Source organism: Macaca nemestrina, chromosome 12 (assembly GCF_043159975.1).
Source record: "Macaca nemestrina isolate mMacNem1 chromosome 12, mMacNem.hap1, whole genome shotgun sequence".
Taxonomy (NCBI): Eukaryota; Metazoa; Chordata; class Mammalia; order Primates; family Cercopithecidae; genus Macaca; species Macaca nemestrina.
Genome location: NC_092136.1, coordinates 9,117,789 through 9,139,729, shown reverse-complemented (window position 1 = coordinate 9,139,729; position 21,941 = coordinate 9,117,789). Strand labels below are relative to the sequence as shown.

Below are 21,941 nucleotides of genomic sequence, written 5' to 3'. Positions count from 1 at the left end.
CGCCCGGTGATGCGCACGCGCCCTGGGCCGCGCGTGCGCGCGTCGGGTCCCGGAATGAGCCGGGGAAAGCAAGCGGAAGGGTTGGGGGTTGGCTCCCGGTTTCGCGCATGCGTGCGCTGCACAAACCATTTGGCGGGTTTTTCCCGGCCACTCTGTTCTGCCACCGTCACTGAGAAACTCAGCGGTAGCTTTTAGGAAGCAGGACGTTCTCTCCAGGAAAGCGTCCTCTCGAGATTTCTGCTCCCTCTATTCAGGGCGTTTGGGGGCCACCCCTTCATTTTTTAAAAAACGTATTTCTCTGTGACCGACGGCCGGGGCCCTCTGACGGTCTGAGGTCTTGCTTGGGCCAGTCACCTCCTGTCACGGTCCGCGGAGGGTGGAAGGATAAGAGGGCGAGGCGCTCATCGCTCGCCAGGCCCGTGGGTTTCTTGGGCACAGGTCGGAGCTGGGTGGGCCGGCTCCCCGGCCCCTGGCTTGGGCGACCATGTCCGCATCCCCCCAGCAGCTGGCGGAGGAGCTGCAGATCTTCGGCCTAGACTGCGAGGAGGCTCTAATTGAGAAATGTGAGTCCGGCACCCCTTCCCGCCCCGCAGCCGTGTTCCACGCTCTCGCCCGAGTTCCTCGGCGCTTAGAACCGAAAGGGGAGCGCTTCCAATTTCCCCCTCCCCTGGAGCGGAGTTCTCGGTGGCTGTGAGAGGAAGAATCAAACTGAGTTTTGAGATTTAGGATGTGGGCACTTTGAAATGCCCACCGGGTACCGCTTGGATGCCAAATCAAAAATACGAATATGCAGCACGATTTTAAACCAACTCGAAGTTCTCGAAAGGCGGAATTGGGATGTGCTAGATCGAGACTAGGTCCCGCTGGCACCTGAGTTTGGGAATTGTTGAGGCCGGGGTAACGGGTAACGAAGCAAGAGATGTGGGGGTTTTGAAATGTAGCTTTTTATTCTTGGCTCCTCCCTTTCCAGCTTACACCTTAAACCTCTGCTGATCCATCAGTTCTCTTATCGGAGCTGTTGGTGGTCTGTGCAAATATGAATCCCTTGAGGTGGATTCCTAAAATTGAATTTGAGCTGTGGAAGGGGCTTTAGGGAGCTTGTTGGCTCCCTCTGTTTATAGATGGAGAAACAGACAAGGAAAGCTAATTGCCTGAGCTGTCTGTGAAGCCAGGTGTCCTGCCGTGGAGTCCCGGGCTGCATCATACGGGTCCATCGTGTTGGTCAAGCTGTAGATCAGTGTAAGGAGTCATTTGAAGCAAAGCCCGGGAGATGTGGAAGTTCTGGAATCCGTGTGAATGTGCACCTGCCTTAACCACTCAACACTTTGAACTTCTTATATATAAAAAGAGAATGAAACATGTTAATTTATGGTGAGAAATTCATTTCAGAAACCAGAATACTTTGTCTTCATGCCCAGTGCCTTCTCTCTCTCTCTTTTTTTTTTTTTTTTTTTTTTGAGACAGTCTCGCTTTATCACCCAGACTGGAGTGCAGTGGCGTGAGCTTGGCTCACTGCAGCCTCCACCTCCCAGGTTCAAGCGACTCTCCTGCCTCATATTCCCAAGTAGCCGGGAATACAGGCGCCCACCACCAGGCCCGGCTAATTTTTTTTTTTGTATTTTTAGTAGAGAAGAGGTTTCACAATGTTGGCCAGACTGCTCTCAAACTCCTGACCTCAAGTGATCCACCCACCTTGGCCTCCCAAAGTGCTGGGATTACAGGCCTGAGCCACCGCACTCCGTCCTTCTCTTTTTGAAAGAAGACTAGCCAGGCGCAGTGGCACATGCCTGTAATCCCAGCACTTTGGGAGGCTGAGGCAGGCGGATAACCTGAGGTCAGGAGTTCGAGACCAGCCTGACCAATATGGAGAAACCCTGTCTCTACTAAAAATACAAAATTAGCCAGGTGTAATGGCACATGCCTGTAATCCCAGCTACTCAGGAGGCTGAGGCAGGAGAATCGCTTGAACCTGCGAGGTGGAGGTTGTGGTGAGCTGAGATCAGCCATTGCACTCTAGCCTGGGCAACAAGAGCGAGACTCCTGTCTCAAAAAAAAAAAAAGAAGACGGCCGGGCGCGGTGGCTCACGCCTGTAATCCCAGCACTTTGGAAGGCCGAGGCGGGCGGATCACAAGGTCAGGAGATCGAGACCATGGTGAAACCCCGTCTCTACTAAAAATAGAAAAAAATTAGCCGGGCGCAGTGGCGGGCGCCTGTAGTCCCAGCTACTCGGGAGGCTGAGGCCGGAGAATGGCGTGAACCCGGGAGGCGGAGCTTGGCAGTGAGCCGAGATTGTGCCACTGCACTCCAGCCTGGGTGACAGAGCGAGACTCCGTCTCAAAAAAAAAAAAAAAAAAGAAGACTTAAGTGGAAAACCTGATCATAGTCAGAAATTTATGTGGTAAGCATGAAATCAGCATGAGAGAAATTAGTTATGTGAACCAGATTTGTGAGAAATTAGTTATGTGAACCAGATTTGTGAGAAATTAGTTATGTGAACCAGATTTGTAAAGACTTCAGGCCAAGATGCCAATTGCTTTCATCTCATGTAGAGCGAAATTGGCAATGGCTTTGGAATTGTGGACTTTGGATCATCAGTAACCTCAATGGCACCTTAATGTTTCCTGACAGTAAACCATATTTCCCTGGTGTCTTCCCCCAGCCCCAGACGGAATCTTGCTCTGTCGCCAGGCTGGAGTGCAGTGGTGTGGTCTCAGCTCACTGCAACTTCCGCCTCCTGGGTTCAAGCGATTCTCCTGCTTCAGCCTCCCGAGTAGCTGGGACTACAAGCACGCACCACCATGCCTGGCTAATTTTTTTGTATTTTTAGTAGAGACGGGGTTTTGCCATGTTGGCCAGGATGCTCTCGATCTCCTGACCTCATGATCCGCCCGCCTGGGTCTCCCAAAGTGCTGGGATTACAGACGTGAGCCACAGCGCCTGGCCCTTTTTTTTTTTTTTTTTTTTTTTTTTTTGAGATGGAGTCTCGCTCTGTCACCCAGGCTGGAGTGCAGTGGCTTGATCTCAGCCACTGCAGCCTCTGCCTCCCGCGTTCCAGTGATTCTCCTGCCACAGCCTCCCGGGTAGCTGGGATTACAGGTACACGCCACCACACCCGGCTACTTTTTGTTGTTGTTTTGTTTTTTTGAGATGGAGTTTCTCTCTTGTCACCCAGGCTGGAGTGCAGTGGCGCAGTCTTGGCTCACTGCAACCTCCACCTCCTGGGTTCAAGAAATTCTCCTGCCTCAGCCTCCTCAGTAACTGGGATTACAGGCACCTGCCACCACACCCGGCTAATTTTTTGTATTTTTAGTAGAGACAGAGTTTCGCCATGTTGAGCAGGCTAGTCTTGAACTCCTGACCTCAGGTGATCATCCCACCTCGGCCTCCCAAAGTGCTGGGATTACAAGTGTGAGCCACCGCGCCTGGCCTACTTTTTGTATTTTTAGTAGAGACAGGGTTTCACCATGTTGGCCAGGCTGGTCTTGAACTCTTGACCTCAGGTGATCCACCCACCCTGGCCTCCAAAAGTGTTGGGATTACAGGCGTGAGCCACGGTGCCAGGCCCCTGGTCTCTTCAGAGTCTTCCAGGTGACTATTTTCCACCTACTCCTGTAACATCCTTCTCTCCCACCCTCACTCTCAGCTGACAAACTTCTATTTTTTTTTGCTGAAAAAAATAGAAGATTAGAAAACTTCCATCAGCAACCACCATTACGTCTCACTGACCCATATCTGTGACATATACCTAGCCTTCTTTCCTATTACAATGAAAAAATTCTCCATATTCCTAGCAAAATCCAAGCCCTCCACTTGAGTCCTAAACCCCATTCCTTCTGACGCAATTAAGGACATCACAGGTAATTCTCCTGTCTTACGTATTTTCTATTTTTCTTGCTACAAGATTTTTTTCCTACTAGTATAGAAATGTGCTTCCATCTTGCCTTTAAAATACTCTGTTGACCCTACTTCCCACTTGAGTTCTCTCCTTCCCAATTGGAGCAGACTTCAAAAGGGTCGGCCAGGTGCGGTGGCTCATACCTGTGATTCCAGCACTTTGGGAGCCCGAGGAGGGCAGATCACAAGGTCAAGAGATCGAGACCATCCTGGCCAACATGGTGAAACCTCGTCTTTACTGAAAATACAAAAATTAGCTGGGCATGGTGGCTCATGCCTGTAGTCCCAGCTACTCGGCAGGCTGAGACAGGAGAATTGCTTGAATCAGGGAGGTGGAGGTTGCAGTGAGCTGAGATCGTGCCACTGCATTTCAACCTGGTGACAGAGCAAGACTCTGTCTCAAAAAAAAAAAAAAAGGTGGGGGGGGCTTGCCATCTTTAATTGTTTCCTCCTTAAATCCATTTCAATAAGTTCTTTTGTTGCCACCACTTCACTGAAGCTTCTCTACTCAAGGTTACCAGTGACCTTCACCTTGCTAAAACCAGTGATGAATTTTCAGTCCTCATCTTGAATTAGCAATTAGCACCAGCACTTGACACTATCATTTTTTCTTTTTTTAAAACACATTTTTCTCTTAGCTTCTTAGACACTACTAGTTTTTTTTTTCTTTTTTTTTCTGAGACAGGGTCTTGCTCTGTTACCCAGGCTGGAGTATAATGGGCAAATCACAGCTCACTGCAGCCTCAACCTCCTTGGCTCAAGCAATCCTTCCACCTCAGCCCCCAAGTAGCTGGAACTACAGGCACATGCCACCAAGCCCAGCTAAGTTTTGTATTTTTTATAGAAACAGGGTTTCACTGTGTTGCCCAGTCTGGTCTCGAACTCCTGGGCTCAACCAGTATGCCCACCTCAACCTCACAAAGTGCTGGGATTACAGGCATGAGCCACTGCGCCTGGCTTACTGCTAGTTTTTCTTTTTTTTTTTTTTTTTTTTGAGACGGAGTCTGGCTCTGTCGCCCGGGCTAGAGTGCAGTGGCCGGATCTCAGCTCACTGCAAGCTCCGCCCCCCGGGTTTACGCCATTCTCCTGCCTCAGCCTCCCGAGTAGCTGGGACTACAGGCGCCCGCCGCCTCGCCCGGCTAGTTGTTTTTTTTTTTTTTTTTTTTTTGAGACGGAGTCTCACGCTGTTGCCCAGGCTGGAGTGCAGTGGCGCCATCTCGGCTCACTGCAAGCTCCGCCTCCCGGGTTCCCGCCATTCTCCTGCCTCAGCCTCCTGAGTAGCTGGGACTACAGGCGCCCGCCACCGCGCCCGGCTAATTTTTTTGTATTTTTAGTAGAGACGGGGTTTCACTGTGGTCTCGATCTCCTGACCTTGTGATCCGCCCGCCTCGGCCTCCCAAAGTGCTGGGATTACAGGCTTGAGCCACCGCGCCCGGCCCCGGCTAGTTTTTTTTTTGTATTTTTTAGTAGAGACGGGGTTTCACCGTGTTCTCCAGGATGGTCTCGATCTCCTGACCTCGTGATCCGCCCGTCTCGGCCTCCCAAAGTGCTGGGATTACAGGCTTGAGCCACCGCGCCCGGCCTGCTAGTTTTTCTTAAGCTTTGCTGGTGTCACCACTTCTCAGGCTTTGCGGATTCATCCTCAGAGGCCCTAAGGCACCCCAAGACTCAAGCCTGGGATCTTTTCTCCCTTCTAGATACGCTTGCTCCCTTGGTGATCTCACCCGGAATCTCCTAGCTTTAGTATCCCATGTATTTACTGATGGTTCCCAAATTTATACCTCTGCCCACACCGCTTGCCTGAACTACAGACTGGCTTGTTCAACAGCCTGCTGTCTTCAGTTGGATGTCTAAATGGCACCTCAGACTCTGCATGTCTAAAACTAAGCTCCTAGTATCTCCTCTCTCTCCTCAGAGTAGTGCCTCCGGCTCTTTTCCCCATCTCAGTTAATAGGGACGCCACTCTTCCTGTTGCGCAGGCTAAAAATATCAGCATCATCCTTGCCTTGTTTTTCTTACACCTTCAGTTGGCAGATCCCACTGGCTTCACTTCCAGTATGTAAAGTCCTGTCCAGAGTCCAGCCACTTCTCACCATCTCCACTGCCACCACCTTGATCCAAGCTACCATCATCTCTCACCTGGGCCTTTCCACGATTCTTTAATTGGTCCCACTGATTCTTCCCTTGTCCCCTTCTGTTTCCCCCCAATAGTGAGCTTTGTGAGGACAAGGATGCTTCTGTTTTCTCATTGCCCCAAACAGTGCCTGGCACTAATAGATTCTGAGTAAACGCTGATTGAGTAAACCAGGATTATTTTTGCTTTTCTAGGTGAAAGTTTTGACAAATGAACTAAGTTTTTACTTGTCCAATTTTCCTTTCTACAGTGGTAGAGCTTTGTGTTCAGTATGGACAGAATGAGGAGGGAATGGTAGGCGAGCTTATAGCCTTCTGCACCAGCACACATAAAGTTGGCCTTACCTCAGAGATCCTGAACTCTTTTGAGCATGAGGTAAGAACAGAATGAAAGCAAACTAATAATGTAATTCTCTGTTTCTGCTCTACAGGGGAGGCACTGTGATCTATTGAGAGGAGTGTGGGCTTTCGAGTCAGGCCCAGATTCCAGTCCCAGTGTGAACTTGGACAAACTACTTTATGTTCCTGAGCCTCAGCTTCCTCTTCTGTCATTGGGGCTAATAATCTGTATTTTTTATGATTGTTATAAGAATTAAATGGGGCCAGGCGCTGTGGCTCACGCTTGTAATCCCAGGACTTTGGGAGGCTGAGGCAGGCAGATCACAAGGTCAGGAGTTCAAGACCAGCCTGGCCAACATGGTGAAACCCTGTCTCTACTGAAAATACAAAAATTAGTTGGGCATGGTGGTGGGCGCCTGTAATCCCAGCTACTTGGAAGGCTGAGGAAGGAGAATCGCTTGAACCTAGAGGAGGCAGAGGTTGCAGTGAGCTGAGATCGCGCCACTGCACTCCAGCTTGGGATAGAGCGAGACTCCGTCTCAAAGAAAAAAAAAAAAAAGAAAGAGATGAGAATGGACATACAGCACTTAAAACTATCACCCAGCAGGTGATAAGTCTTTACCAAATAGTTGGTATTGTTAGGATTGTTATGTGTTATAGACAGTAATGGGATGTCTTTGTTTTTAGTCTGTATGTATCTTAATTCTTTGAGGAATGTTAGATCTTTGATTATATTTTGAATACCTTTTATTATCTCAAGGCTTTGGAAAACACCTCTGCTACTACTTGACTATGAAGTACAGTGTTCACTATCTTTTCTTTTTCAGTTTCTGAGCAAAAGATTATCAAAAGCCCGGCACAGTGCCTGCAAGGACAGTGGCCATGCGGGAGCTAGAGACATTGTTTCCATTCAAGAGCTGTATCCTTTTCTGCTGAAGGTCTTTTTCACCAAGCTGCATGTTGCATTTTATAATTTGTCTGTAGTTGCATGTGTAATTTAAACACAATAATAAGGCCGGGCATGGTGGCTCAGACCTGTAATCCCAGCACTTTGGGAGGCCGAGGCAAGCATATCACTTGAGCCTAGCTAGGAATTTGTGACCAACCTGGGCAACAAGGTGAAACCCTGTCTCTACCAAAAGTACAAAATTTTTTATGTGTGTGTGAGTTGGTTTCACTCTTTTTGCCCAGGCTGAAGTGCAATGGTGCAATCTTGGCTCACTGCAACCTCCGCCTCCTGATCTCAAGTGATTCTCCTGCCTCAGCCTCCTGAGTAGCTGGGATTATAGGCACGCGCCACCACACCTGGATAATTCTGTAATTTTTTTTAGTAGAGACAGGGTTTCACCATGTTGGCCAGCTGGTCTCGAACTCCTGACCTCAGGTGATCCCTCCACCTAGGCCTCCCAAAGTCCTGGGATTACAGGCGTGAGTCACAGCCTGGCCAAAGCACAAATTAAAAAAAATAATAATAATCTGGCCGTGGTGATGCATGCCTGTAGACGCAGCTAGTTGGTAGGCTGAGGTGGGAGAATCTCTTGAACCTGGAGGGTGGAAGTTGCAGTAAGCTGAGACTAGACCACTGTACTCCAGCCTGGATGACAGAGGAAACCCCATCTCAATAATAATAATAATAATAATAATTGTAAAAATTACCTAATATTTAGATTTCTTTTTTTTTTTTTTTTTTTTTGAGACGGAGTCTCGTTCTGCTGCCCAGGCTGGAGTGCAGTGGCCAGATCTCAGCTCACTGCAAGCTCCGCCTCCCGGGTTCACGCCATTCTCCTGCCTCAGCCTCCCGAGTAGTTGGGACTACAGGCGCCCGCCACCTCGCCCGGCTAGTTTTCTGTATTTTTTAGTAGAGACGGGGTTTCACCGTGTTAGCCAGGATGGTCTCGATCTCCTGACCTCGTGATCCGCCCGTCTCGGCCTCCCAAAGTGCTGGGATTACAGGCTTGAGCCACCGCGCCCGGCCTATTTAGATTTCTTCTAGCAATTAGCCCTTGCCTTATATGAAAGTTTATTATTATTATTATTTATTTTTTTTTTTGAGATGGAGTCTCGCTCTGTCACCCACGCTGGAGTGCAATGGCATGATCTCGGCTCACTGCAAGCTCCGTCTCCCGGGTTCACGCCATTCTCCTGCCTCAGCCTCCGGAGTAGCTGCGACTACAGGCGCCAACCACCACGCCCCGCTAATTTTCTGTATTTTTTTTTTTTTAGTAGAGACGGGGTTTCACCATGTTAACCAGGATGGTCTCTGTCTCCTGACCTCGTGATCTGCCCACCTCAACCTCCCTAAGTGCTGGGATTACAGGCATTAGCCACCGCGCCCGGCGATTATTTTTTTTTTTTTTTTTTTTTTTTTTTGAGACGGAGTCTTGCTCTGTCACCCAGGCTGGAGTGCAGTGGCCGGATCTCAGCTCACTGCAAGCTCCGCCTCCCGGGTTTACGCCGTTCTCCTGCCTCAGCCTCCCGAGTAGCTGGGACTACAGGCGCCCGCCACCTCGCCCGGCTAGTTTTTTTGTATTTTTTAGTAGAGACGGGGTTTCACCGTGTTAGCCGGGATCGTCTCTCGATCTCCTGGCCTCGTGATCCGCCCGTCTCGGCCTCCCAAAGTGCTGGGATTACAGGCTTGAGCCACCGCGCCCGGCCGATTATTGTTTTTCTTAACCAGTGTTCTTAGAATTGAAGTGGAAGAAGAAGAGGAAATTCTCTTGAACTCTTACACCACACCCTCAAAGGTAAGTAAACAGTGTTTGGACATCGCATTTTACAAGTAACTTTTTTTTTTTTTTTTTTTTTTGAGACGGAGTCTCGCTCTGTCGCCCAGCCCAGGCTGGAGTGCAGTGGCGAGATCTCGGCTCACTGCAAGCTCCGCCTCCCGGGTTCACGCCATTCTCCTGCCTCAGCCTCCCGAGTAGCTGGGACTACAGGCGCCCACAACCGCGCCCGGCTAATTTTTTGTAATTTTTAGTAGAGACGGGGTTTCACCGTGGTCTCGATCTCCTGACCTTGTGATCCGCCCGCCTCGGCCTCCCAAAGTGCTGGGATTACAGGCGTGAGCCACCGCGCCCGGCCACAAGTAACATTTTAAAATAGGTTATCACAACATTTGAAGATCGGAGGGAAAAAAAATCAACCACTCTCATGCATTTCCTACTATATTTCCACTTATACATCTTCCTTTCTGATCATATGTCTAAATGTTTTACATAATGGCAGTCCTTATAAACATATAGTTATCCTGCTTTTCTTAGCACAAAATAAAACATTTCTATAAATATAATTTCTCCATAATTGCCCTTTTTAAATAGTTGCATAGTTTTATACTATAATTGAATAATTCAGTTCTGTGTTGGATCCCAGTGTGAAAGGTCAAGTAGAGTAGTGGAAAAGCATTGCCTTCAAAGTCTGAGTCAGAAGACCTGGGTGACCTGGAGTGAGTTGTTTTATCTCTCTGAGCCAGTTTCCTTATCCATAATATCAGGATACTCATTCAGTTATACAGCAACAACTATATACTGCACTAGGACACTGGGTAAACAGTGGTGAACGAAACAGACATGGATGGGCTCTGCCCTCAAGAAGCTGACAGCCAGTGCACAACATCCCCCATCTTGGAGGGCCTGAAGAGGAAATAAATAGGTAAAGTATCAGGCCCTGTGCAATGTATTCAGTAATAGTAATTATTCTTTATACTAACTAAATAAGTTCATAAAAATTCATAAACATGGAGTGAGCCTTAATTATTCAAAGTAAATTACATCATAAGAAAGATGTAATTTAGGCCGGGCGCGGTGGCTCAAGTGCTGTAATCCCAGCACTTTGGGAGGCCGAGGCGGGCGGATCACAAGGTCAGGAGATCGAGACCACAGTGAAACCCCGTCTCTACTAAAAATACAAAAAATTAGCCGGGCGCGGTGGCGGGCGCCTGTAGTCCTAGCTACTCAGGAGGCTGAGGCAGGAGAATGGCGTGAACCCAGGAGGCGGAGCTTGCAGTGAGCCGAGATCGCGCCACTGCACTCCAGCCTGGGCAACAGCATGAGACTCCGTCTCAAAAAAAAAAAAAAAAAAGAAAGATGTAATTTACATTGCCCTACGCAATGTATTCAGTAATGGTAATTATTCCGTTTTTGTTTTTGCAACAGAGTTTTCCTCTTGTCGCTCAGCTGGAGTGCAATGGCACGATCTCGGGTCACTGTAACCTCTGCCTCCTGGGTTCAAGCAATTCTCCTGCCTCAGCCTCCCGAGTAGCTGGGATTACAGGCGCGCGCTACTACGGCCAGCTAATTTTTGTATTTTTAGTAGAGATGGGGTTTCACCATGTCAGCCAGGCTGGTCTCGAACTCCTCACCTCAGGTGATCCATCTGCCTCGGCCTTCCAAAGTGTTGGGATTACAGGCGTGAGCCACCGTGCCCAGCCCAGTAATTATTCTTTATACTAACTAAATAAATTTGTAGAAATTCACAAACATGGAGGGAGCTTTAATTATTCAAAGTAAATTACATCATAAGAAAGAAGGTAAGGGCTGGGTGCAGTGGCTCATGCCTGTAATCCCAGCACTCTGGGAGACGAAGGCAGGAGGATCAGTGACCAGAGATCATGCCACTTCTCTAAGCCTGGGTGACAAAGTGAGACCCTGTCTCAAGAAGAAAGAAGGTAAATAGATTTGCCTGTGGAGAGTAAGAGGGTCAAAAATGTGCCCCATGAAGTTGCTAGCACAAAACCAGGTACATATAATATTAAAAGAAATAATGAGGTGTTTGTTAGAGTTTCTTAAGATTGGAGAGACTGTAACTCATTTGATTTTCCCCCTAAAGTGGTTTTCCGAGTCCATATCCCAGTGAAGGACACCTCCGTTCTTCCATTGGCTCAGGCCAAGAACCTTGGAGACCTCCTTAAATCCTTTTTCTCTCACACCCCACGTCCAACTTAGCTACCAGTCCTGACATCCCTCTCCAGGATCTGGCCACCTCTCACCATTTCCACTGCCACTACCAGGTCCACAGCATCATTGTCTCCTGAATGATTGGGATAGCCTCCTAACTAGTCCGTTGGCTTCTTTCTGCCGTGTCCGCCTCTAACCGGCTCTCCACCCAGCAGCCAGGGTGCTCCTTTCCAACGAAAGGTCAGGTTTTCTTGCTCATATCTCTCCCGCTGACTTTTCATCTTTCCTCCTAATACCCAAAGTTTGAACCAGCATGTGTGAGGTTCTGTAGGAGCTGGCCCCTCCTCCTTCTGTCCTCTTTCCCTGCTGCCCCTTGCTCTCTGCTTCTGCCATGCCAAATATGGGTCCATTTCCTGTGTCTCCTCGTCAGAGGGAACAAGCCTGCCTAAAAGAACAAAACCCTTCCTCTGTTTTATTTTCTTGCTTTATTTTTCTCATTATTCTCTTGCTTTATTACCACCAAACATGTTATATAGTTACTTTTTTGTTTTGGTTGGCCTTCCCTCCATTAGATGGAAGCTCCTTGAGAATAGAGACTTTGTTTTTACTTGCTGCTGTTTTCCCAGCACCCTGGCACATTAATAGTTGTTAAAAGACCTCTGAATAAGGGAGTGTGGTTGACTCTCCAAATAGGGTCTCAATTGCAATACCAATGGGACCACCACAGTTTTATCTGGTTGTCAGCTTCACAGATCCAGAATTTTATCTAATTTGTCTATGTATCCAGAATTGATCATATTCTTGGAGTCTGACGCATGGTAACCCAGCTGTCAGTAGACTGATGAGTAAGCCAGGTACAAATTTGCTTATTTTACTGTTCAAGTAGATACCCTTTCAATGACTGAAATCCCATATTTAGGCTATCCCATTCCTGCTATGGAGATACTTAAGAGACTAAATTGTGAATCAAAGTTTGTGACTGTGAGGCCGGGTGCAGTGGCTCATGCCTGTAATCCCAGCACTCTGGGAGACTGAAGCAGGTGGATCACTTGAGGTCAGGAGTTTGAGACCAGTGAAACCCCATCTCTACTCAAAATAAAAAATTAGCTGGGCATGGTGGTGGGTGCCTATAATCCCAGCTACTCAGGAGGCTGAGGCAGGAGAATTGCTTAAACTTGGGAGGCGGAGGTTGCACTGAGCCCAGATCACACCACTGCACTCCAGGCTGGGCGACAGAGAGAGACTCCGTCTCAAGAAAAAAAAAAAAAAGAAAAAAAGTTTGTGACTCTGAATTCCATGCTAAATGAGTTGGATTGAAATGTTAAGCAAACATTATGTGTCTGGACTAGAGATACATAAAATGCTTAGAACAGTACCCATCATGTGGAAATTATTCAGTCACTGTTAGGCCATGCATCAATGGCAGCATGATAAAATAGTCAAAGTGTGGCCAGGCGTGGTGGCTCACACCTGTAATCCCAGCACTTTGGGAGGCCAAGGTGGACAGATCACCTGAGGTCAGGAGTTCGAGACCAGCATGGCCACCGTGGTGAAACCCCATCTCTACAAAAGTACAAAAATTAGCTGGGCATGATGGCAGGTGCCTGTAATCCCAGCTACTCGAGAGGCTGAGACGGAAGAATCACTTGAACCCGGGAGGTGGAGGTTGCAGTGAGCTGAGATCATGCCATTGCACTCCAGCCTGGGCGAGAGAGTGAGACTCCATCTCAAAAAAAAAAAAAAAAAAGACAAAGTGTGAAGGTTGGCCTTTCAATACAAACAGTGCCAGGCTGAGGTTGCCTGACCCTCAGGTCTTAGGAACAGGTGTCCTTCTGCTATAAAGGTAAATATGATATGTCAGTGATTTTAGCTTATCACTATTAAATATTCCTGTGCAATTGACAGCTGTTCTTTTGCTTCCGTGTTCACCATAAATCTGCTGATGATTTGGCTGCCATGTCCCTGTCTAACAGGGAGAGAATGCGTTAGCCTGGTGATTTGACGTTACCATACCCTGGCCAGTTATATTTCTAGTAAATTAATAAACTGGTTATAATTTGATTTTCTCTGTGGGTGTGAGAATGTGCTTACCCTAGGATATGAAAATATGGTACCATTGCTGACTACATTTATCATTAAAAATGATGAAACCGCCCACCGCGGTGGCTCACGCCAGTAATCTCAACACTTTGGGAGGCCAAGAAGAGGGAATCACCTGAGGTCAGGAGTTCAAGACCAGCCTGGCCAACATGGTGAAACCCTGTCTCTATTAAAAATAGAAAAATATTAGCTGGGCGTGGCAGCGGGCGCCTATAATCCTGGCTATCCGGGAGGCTGAGGCAGGAGAATTGCTTGAACCCGGGAGTCAGAAGTTGCAGTGAGCCGAGATCGCGCCACTGCACTCCAGCCTGGGCAATCAGAGCAAAACTCCATTTAAAAAAAAAAGAGAGAGAGAAAGAAAGGAAGGATGAAACTAGCCAGGCATGGTGGCTTATGCTTGTAATCCTAGCACTTTGGGAGGCCGAGGTGGGTGGATCACCTGAGATCAGGAGTTCGAGACCAGCCTGGCCAAAATGGCAAAACCCCATCTCTGCTAAAAATACAAAAATTATCCTAGCATGGTGGCACATGCCTGTAATCCCAGCTCTCGGGAGGCTGAGGCAGGAGAATTGCCTGAACCCAGGAGACGGAGGTTGCAGTGAGCTGAGATCATGCCACTGCACTCCACCCTGGGCGACCCTCCGTCTCAAAAAAAAAAGAAAAAATGATGAAACCAGCATTAAGTGTTAATAATGAATCTTATGAGCTTGGTTAAAGGGGGTGCATCTTTGAGAACTGGGACTGGAGTTGGTGAACACTATTGGATTTCAGCCCTAAGGCTGAGGACCGGAACACCAGACTGTGCCTTGTTTACCAAAGTGCTGTCACCTTGCCACATCCTGCGAGACAGACTGTCATTCTCTCGAAATATCCCTGCCCCACAACATTGGCCCCAGAGTGTTGTAGCCGACTGTATATTAGGAGAATCTTTTGGAGGGATAGTTTGAGAAAATATATTCAAATTATAGAATCTCTTTTTTAATTATAAAAAAAATAAAGACACGGTGTCACTGTGTTGCTCAGGCTCAGGCTGGTCTTGAACTCCTGAGCTCAAGTGATCCATCTGCCTCGGCCTCCCAAAATGCTAGGATTACAGGCATAAGCCACCATCCCTGGCCAAATTCATAAAATCTTTTTCTATCCTTTGACCCAGTAATTCTCCCTAGAGGGGAAAAAAAAAATCTCTTCTGAAGAAATAATTCAAATTATGGGAAAAGCTCTATGCATGACGATATGCATCTTAGCATTATTTTATTTTTTAATTTAAAATCTTAATTTGCCAAATCACTTTTCACCTAAGAATCAGCATTATTTGTAATCACTGAAAAATCACAAACAACCCATAATCCAGCAATTGAGAATTATGTAAATCGTTGTAGATCAATTTAAGCAAATAACACAGCTACTAAAAAGGATAAAGACCTGTAATCCCAGCACTTTGGGAGGCCGAGGCAGGTGGATCATCTGAGATCAGGAGTTCAAGACCAGCCTGACCAACATGGCAAAACTCCCATCTCTACTAGAAATACAAAATTAGCTGGGCGTGGTGGCACATGCCTGTAGTCCCAGCTACTCAAGAGGCTGAGGCCGGAGAATGACTTGAACCTGGGAGGTGGAGTTGCGGTGAGCCGAGGTTGCAGTGAGCTGAGATCGTGCATTGCACTCCAGCCTGGGCAACAAGAGCGAAGTGAAACTCCGTCTCAGAAAAAAAAAAAAAAGGAAAAAGATTGGGCCAAGTGCAGTAGCTCATATGTATAATTCCAGCATTTTGGGAGGCCGAGGCAGGTGGATCACTTGAGGTCAGGAGTTCGAGACCAGCCTGGCCAACATGACAAAACCCCATCTCTACTAAAGATACAAAAATTAGCTGGGTGTGATGGCGGGCACCTGTAATCCCAGCTACTTGAGAGGCTGAGGCAGCAGAATCGCTTGAGCCCAGGAGGCAGAGGTTGTAGTGAGCCGAGATCTTGCCACTGTGCCCAAGCCTGGGTGACAGAGTGACTCCATCTCAAAAAAATATATAACAAAAAAACAGTGTGGGAAAATATTTATTATTAATATAGAGTGAAAAAATCAGCACATAAAATACTTAGGTTTATATTTAAACTAAGATTATGACTAATTTGTATATTTGTAATCTTAATATGCAAATTATCAGCCACCATGCCTGGCTTTTTTTTTTCTCCTCAGATGTGAGGTCTCGCTGTTGCCCAGGCTGGTGTTGAACTCGTGGGCTCAGGTGATCCTCCCACCTTGACCTCCCAGAGTGCTGGGATTACAGGCATGAGCCACCACCCCTGGCCTAGAAAAATATTAAAATACTATTAAGGAATATTCAAAACTGGTTATTATATCAGGATGGTAGAATAAGGGATTTTTTTTTTAATCTATTTTCCATTGCAGCTGCCTAATGATGGTTTTGAATCTGTTCTCTGGCATTCTGTCCTTTAGTTGCTACCAGTTGACCACTCGGCAGTATAACTTCTTAAACTTGCAGCCAGGAGGAGCCCTAGGGCCAGGAAAGCTGCAGACTAGCTGGCTTTCTGGCTGCTCTCCAGGCAAGGATTTTGTTTTCTCTATTACAGTTGATTATCCTAGACTTTAGGGAGCAATGGGTCTCTGGACTGTAGGTTTCAGCCTCCATTCTGGGCTTATCTTTGGATTCTTGTTGATGAGTCAAAGGAAAAAAAAAAAAAAAAAGGAGTGACCATCAATGAGGTGTTTGCTGACTCTTCTAGTATGAGCTCAACCTTGTTATCTGTTATCTGCCGGGAGTCATTTCCTTTGAAAATGTGTGGTATACTTTACCAGAGTAAGTAGTAATATCCCATTCCTTCTCAGGAAAATGTTTACACGTAGGTCAAAACTATGCATTGTAAAACTCAGATCTGTTTGAAAACAGAGAGGTGGGGACAGAAAGTAAACATACGAAGGATTTGACAGGACAGATTACCAGCCTGGTGGTCCTTTCTGGAAAATGTTTGCTTTCTTGTAATTGCCTTCAAAATAGGGACAGTGTCCTGAATGTTGGTTACAGTTGTTGAAGATTTCTTTTTGAGATTATGCTTGGATGATGGGGCCTTAAAAAGAGAACCCACCCAGTCCTGTTTTGTGCCTTCGTTTGGACATGCTCTCCCTTTTCTTCCAAGGAACTATACACTTAATTAGTATTGGGTCTAGTAGGACTGAGATTTTGTTTTCCTTTTTTTTTTCCCTAGGGTTCTCAGAAGCGAACTATCTCCACCCCAGAAACCCCCCTAACAAAAAGAAGTGTATCAACTCGTAGCCCCCATCAGCTCCTCTCACCATCAAGTTTCTCTCCAAGGTATGGATCATAATTCATTCAAGTGCCATAAAGCTGGCTTCCCCTCCCCTTTCTCTGGCTATCTGAGGAAGGCTAGCAGCAGAGTTATTTATTAACTGTAGGTGGGCATGTACATCTGCAGTGAATTGGCTTGAAAGCCTATTGCTCTCTGCCTTCCTTGCTTTCCCTTTCTTTGTGGAAAATTACTGATTCTTACAGTAATTAAGGAAACTCACTTTCCACCCACTTTTCTAAGGCTCATTTCCTAGATCAGGAACTGATACCTTCTATTGAAAACAACCTGTCTATTCAGAAGTCTAAGAGTCTTAACAGGTCTTGTCAGTAGAGGCAAGTAGGTTTCCACCTGCTTCTGTTGGTGTTTTGTTGGGTTTCTTTTTCTTTCTTTTCATCTAAAGTTTTTTTGTTTTGTTTTGTTTTTAAAGAAAAGCACATATCTTTGTTCATAATGTTTCGTAACCTGTTTATTGTTTCAAACTCAGGTTACAACTAGTTTCTGAGTTTTCTTGTCACTGTGAATCTGCACTGACTTAATTGGTATTTTGTCCCTCTGCCACCACTGCACATAAATCCACAAAGATCATATGTAATTTTTTAAAATCCGTAAATGACACGTCTCGTATTAGAGAATTCCATAGGCAAGTGCTCTGCTGAGTAGATGGGTTTTTAGGAGCTTCCACATCAAGATGAGGCTCAGGGGCAGTAGTATTAACCCTTTAGGGAAACACCAACTGCCAGGAGTCATTACCTCTACTTTGGATCACTTCTAGATGAACCAGAGCTTAAGATTTTTCAACTCTGTCACTTTTTTTTTTTTTTTTTTGAGACAATCTCACTTTGTCACCCAGGCTGGAGTGCAGTAGCACCATCTTGGCTCGCTGCAGCCTCTGCCTCCCCAGTTCAAGCGATTCTCCTGCCTCAGCTTCCCGAGTAGCTGGGTCTACAGGCGCCTGCCACCACGCCTGGCTAATTTTTGTATTTTTAGTAGAGACAGGGTTTCTTTCACCTGTTGGCCAGGCTGATCTTGCACTCCTAACCTCAGGTGATCCACCCGCCTCAGCCTCCCAAAGTGCTAGGATGTCAAGCATGAGCCACCGCGCCCAGCCTTTTCAGCTCTGTCACTTTAGAAAGCTGGTGATAGAAGCTCTGCAGTCATTCAAGGTGAGGGGTTATTGGATTTTTTTTTCTTTTTTCTTTTGTTTTTTTTTAAGATAGGCTTTCACTCTGTTACCCAGGCTAGAGTGCAGTGGCACAATCATAGCTCACTGGCCTTCCAGGCTCAGGTGATCCTCCTACCTCACCCGCCTGCGTAGCTGGGACTACAGGTGTATGCTACAAAGCCCAGCTAATTTTTGTAGAGATGGGGTTTTACCATGTTGCTCAAGCTGGTGTCGAACTCCTGGCCTCAAGCAGTCTGCCCCCCCTTAGCCTCCCAAAGTACTGGGATTACAGGCGTGAGCCAGCGTGCCTGGCGGTATTTGGATTTTGAAGGACAGTTTTACTTTAGGGTGGTCTACTGCTGCTCTGGGGAGTTCTCAGACTTTTTGGAAGAAAGCTTTCTAGGCTTAACAAGAGCATCTTTGCAACCGGGTATGTAGGGATGGCTCTTAGGGACATGCCAGCACCATTGCAGGAGTTATATTCTCCAAATGTCAGTACAATGCTCTGAAACCTGTAGATCTGTTTACAGCTGTCCTCATGTGAGCATCTGCTGCATTAAAGGGCCTGCTGTAATGGATGGCTCATGGAGCTTCCCAGGGAAGAGCTTGGAGAAGTTGGCAAAATGCTGCCTAGTCATTTTTTAATGCACACTAATAAAGCTGACAGCAGAAACTGGTTTTGTAATGTATGAAAGTAACTTCTAAATTATTCAGGTAGAGGTGGCACTGGAGATTGAGATAATTAATTGAGCTCATTTTCTGTAGCCTCTCTGTGAAAAGAAAGAATGATGGCATTAATTGCGATGGTGCCCCACATAAAACTGGTTCCTGCAGAGTTTCAGTGCATTAAACAAAGCCTGTTTTAAATAGAGCTCTGTACGGCGTGTTTACAACCAGAGAATTAGAAGACTTCACTGTTATCTAAGCAGATCGGCAATATCCATGTGTTCTTAGAGGTGTAATTTACCAGTCAGGGAGTGGAAACGTGAGAACTTGGCAGTTGAGCCTAGAAAAATGGGAATGTTTGCATATCACCAGACTGTTAATTCATTACTTCTCCACCTCTATAGACACTGGGGAAAGTTGATTAATTTTAACTTCATTTTATTGTTGTTTCTACTTTGAACCATATTGTGAGTTTTTATATATGCTCAGCAAGTTTTGGCTTATCCACAGTTGCAGGCTCAGATGATGTTCCAATAAATGCTAAAAATTCATAAGAAGAGAAAAATGGAACTTAAAGTTTGCCTTTTAATCAATGCAGGATCTGGGGGTTTTTTTTGCCTTGCTTAGTTTTAATGCCAAGAGAACGACAACCTTTTAAAATACGTTTCTGTCTCTAAACTTCTTTAAAAATGTTTGTTATTCCTCAGCCTGGTATTCCTCAACCCTTCATTCCTGAAATTCCTTAAAGGTCTGGGTATGTCCAACCCCGTTAAACTGATTCGATTTATAAACTATGAGGCCACCTTCCTTTTCTCTAGTCTCCATTTCCAAAGATAACCTCATGTTATTTCTCTCTCCCTTTAGATATGAACACAGTAATATTAATCCTTTTTGCTTCCAATTAGTGCTACTCCCTCCCAGAAATACAACTCAAGAAGTAACCGAGGAGAAGTGGTTACCTCCTTCGGCTCAGCACAAGGAGTGTCTTGGTCTGGGAGAGGAGGAGCTGGAAACATCAGCCTGAAGGTCTTGGGGTGTCCAGAGGTACTAACAGGGAGCTACAAATCCATGTTTCAGAAGCTCCCAGACATTCGAGAAGGTGATTGTTTTTCCCTTTGAAATTCTGGTGGATATAAAACCACCTGGAAGGGTCTAGAGTAACAAAGCTTCAGCTATGCTGGTAGAACAAGTTCCAAGGTTGCCTTTGAATATATGAGTTGGTAATGTCTTCATGGAATCCCTAGTAGTGGAGGGACACTGGCAATACTATCAGTGATTGCCCCGAGTTACTTCACTTGGCTAAAAAGCACATAACCATTCCCAGCAGCAAAAACTCGAACGATGTAAAGGAATTCAACTTAAAGATATTCATGGCTCCTTCCTTAGAAGCCTTCTTCGGCCGGGCGCGGTGGCTCAAGCCTGTAATCCCAGCACTTTGGGAGGCCGAGACAGGCGGATCACAAGGTCAGGAGATCGAGACCATCCTGGCTAACACGGTGAAACCCCGTCTCTACTAAAAAATACAAAAAACTAGCCGGGCGAGGTGGCGGGCGCCTGTAGTCCCAGCTACTCGGGAGGCTGAGGCAGGAGAATGGCGTAAACCCGGGAGGCGGAGCTTGCAGTGAGCTGAGATCCGGCCACTGCACCCCAGCCTGGGCGACAGAGCAAGACTCCGTCTCAAAAAAAAAAAAAAAAAGAAGCCTTCTTGAGGTTGGCCTTGACTTGCCTAAAACCTCAATGAGGACTTGAGTAAAGGGCAGACTTGGGGATGGGGTGGGGTTCATGCCGATTCCCTGGAATTGTGCTGTGGGGTCTCCTGTGGCCAGATGGAAGGCCAGGTTCAGCAACCAAATATCGGAAAATTGGCAAGGATTTTAGAAGGTTTAAACTGGCCAGATGTCCAGGCACCCTTCCTGCTTCTATAAAATGACTGACTTTAAGCCGGGCGCGGTGGCTCAAGCCTGTAATGCACTTTGGGAGGCCGAGACGGGTGGATCACGAGGTCAGGAGATCGAGACCATCCTGGCTAACACGGTGAAACCCCGTCTCTACTAAAAATACAAAAAACTAGCCGGGCGAGGTGGCGGGCGCCTGTAGTCCCAGCTACTCGGGAGGCTGAGGCAGGAGAATGGCGTGAACCCGGGAGGCGGAGCTTGCAGTGAGCTGAGATCAGGCCACTGCCCTCTAGCCTGGGTGACAGAGCGAGACTCCGTCTCAAAAAAATAAAAAAAATAAAAAAAATGACTGACTTTAATATTTTACAATGTGCTGTATTTTCTCTTCTTGGCAAGTGAAATGTCTTAACATAATATTTTTTTTTCCACTTCTGGGATTGCAGTTCTGACATGTAAGATAGAAGAACTCGGCAGCGAACTCAAGGAACATTATAAGATTGAAGCTTTCACTCCTTTGCTAGCCCCAGCACAGGTAAGAGTTGTTCTAATAGTTCTCACTAATTAATATTACATTTTTTAATCGATGACCAAGAGCCATCCTTCTTGCTTCCTTTTTCACTTCTTGTCTGTGTTCTAGTTTGAACATCTATCTTGGTTGAATTTGGGAAAATAGGCCCTTCTGAAGAAAGATTTGTAAGTGCTGTCTGGTTTTGTGGCCAGAGAGTGATTTTCTTCCCACTTGGATTAGAGTCTTGCACATAAGCAGAGACTGAAGGCCTTGTTTCCCTTGGTGGTGAGTCAGGTAGCTCCCTGGGGATTTCCCACAAGTAGAAGCATTCACATATCGAGATAAAAGGACAGCAGCGAGGGTGGGGTTTTCAGAATCTTGTTCTCTGGACAATGACTCACAGTCTCTCCCCTTGTTTGGTCTCTTGTTATAGACAAACTGCTGCCAATACTATCTTTATATCATAGTTTAATCTGGTGTATATACCAGTACTTTCTCTCTAGAATGTTTTCTAATTTAAGAGGAAATATATTCTAGAAGTTTCTTTAAAGTACCTTTGTCAATGTTTACATTCAAAGAATGACCAGTTGGGGAAGTGATGCAGAACTGTGTCACAGAAGGAAGTGTTGGAGGACTTGGAAGGAAATAATTGAGGGAAGGCAGGGAAGCACAATCACTGGGAAAGATGAGACTTCCTCTCTTTTCTCCCAAGAGTGGGAACAGAACAGAGGAAGCCATAGGGACAGAGATTTTAGCTCAATTAATAAAGAACTTCCTGTTAGGAGGCTGTATGGTATGTGGCTAAGGATATGGCTCTAGAGCCAAATTTCTGGTCTCAAACCCAAGCTTCACCCACAGTTTGACCTTGACTAAATTATCTAACTTCTCTGTTGCTTGTTTTCCTCATCTGTAAAATGGGTACAATAATATCCACCTGATGGTTGTTGCAAGGATTAAATGAGTTAATATATATAAAATGCCTAAGAATACATTTTAGAATAGTGCATGGTATTTAGTAAGCTCAAGAAATG

General features: G+C 46.3%; 1 protein-coding gene across 4 annotated transcripts in view; it reads left to right on the top strand.

Annotated features, from left to right (window-relative positions):
• Window positions 1-21,941, top strand: part of LOC105469820 (DNA polymerase alpha 2, accessory subunit) — a 39,436-nt gene that overhangs the window by 278 nt on the left and 17,217 nt on the right. Inside the window, exons 1-7 of one of the 4 annotated variants that reach the window (XM_071074299.1) lie at window positions 87-563; window positions 6,280-6,404; window positions 7,195-7,286; window positions 9,054-9,111; window positions 16,578-16,684; window positions 19,413-19,606; window positions 20,846-20,934. In XM_071074299.1, the coding sequence (XP_070930400.1) occupies window positions 485-563; window positions 6,280-6,404; window positions 7,195-7,286; window positions 9,054-9,111; window positions 16,578-16,684; window positions 19,413-19,606; window positions 20,846-20,934 (744 nt within the window). In that variant the 5' untranslated portion in view covers window positions 87-484. Of the gene's footprint in view, window positions 1-86; window positions 564-6,279; window positions 6,405-7,194; window positions 7,287-9,053; window positions 9,112-11,481; window positions 11,500-16,577; window positions 16,685-19,412; window positions 19,607-20,845; window positions 20,935-21,941 lie in introns of those variants that run through there. The other 3 variants (XM_071074301.1, XM_071074300.1, XM_024789123.2) reach the window with 3 other exon arrangements.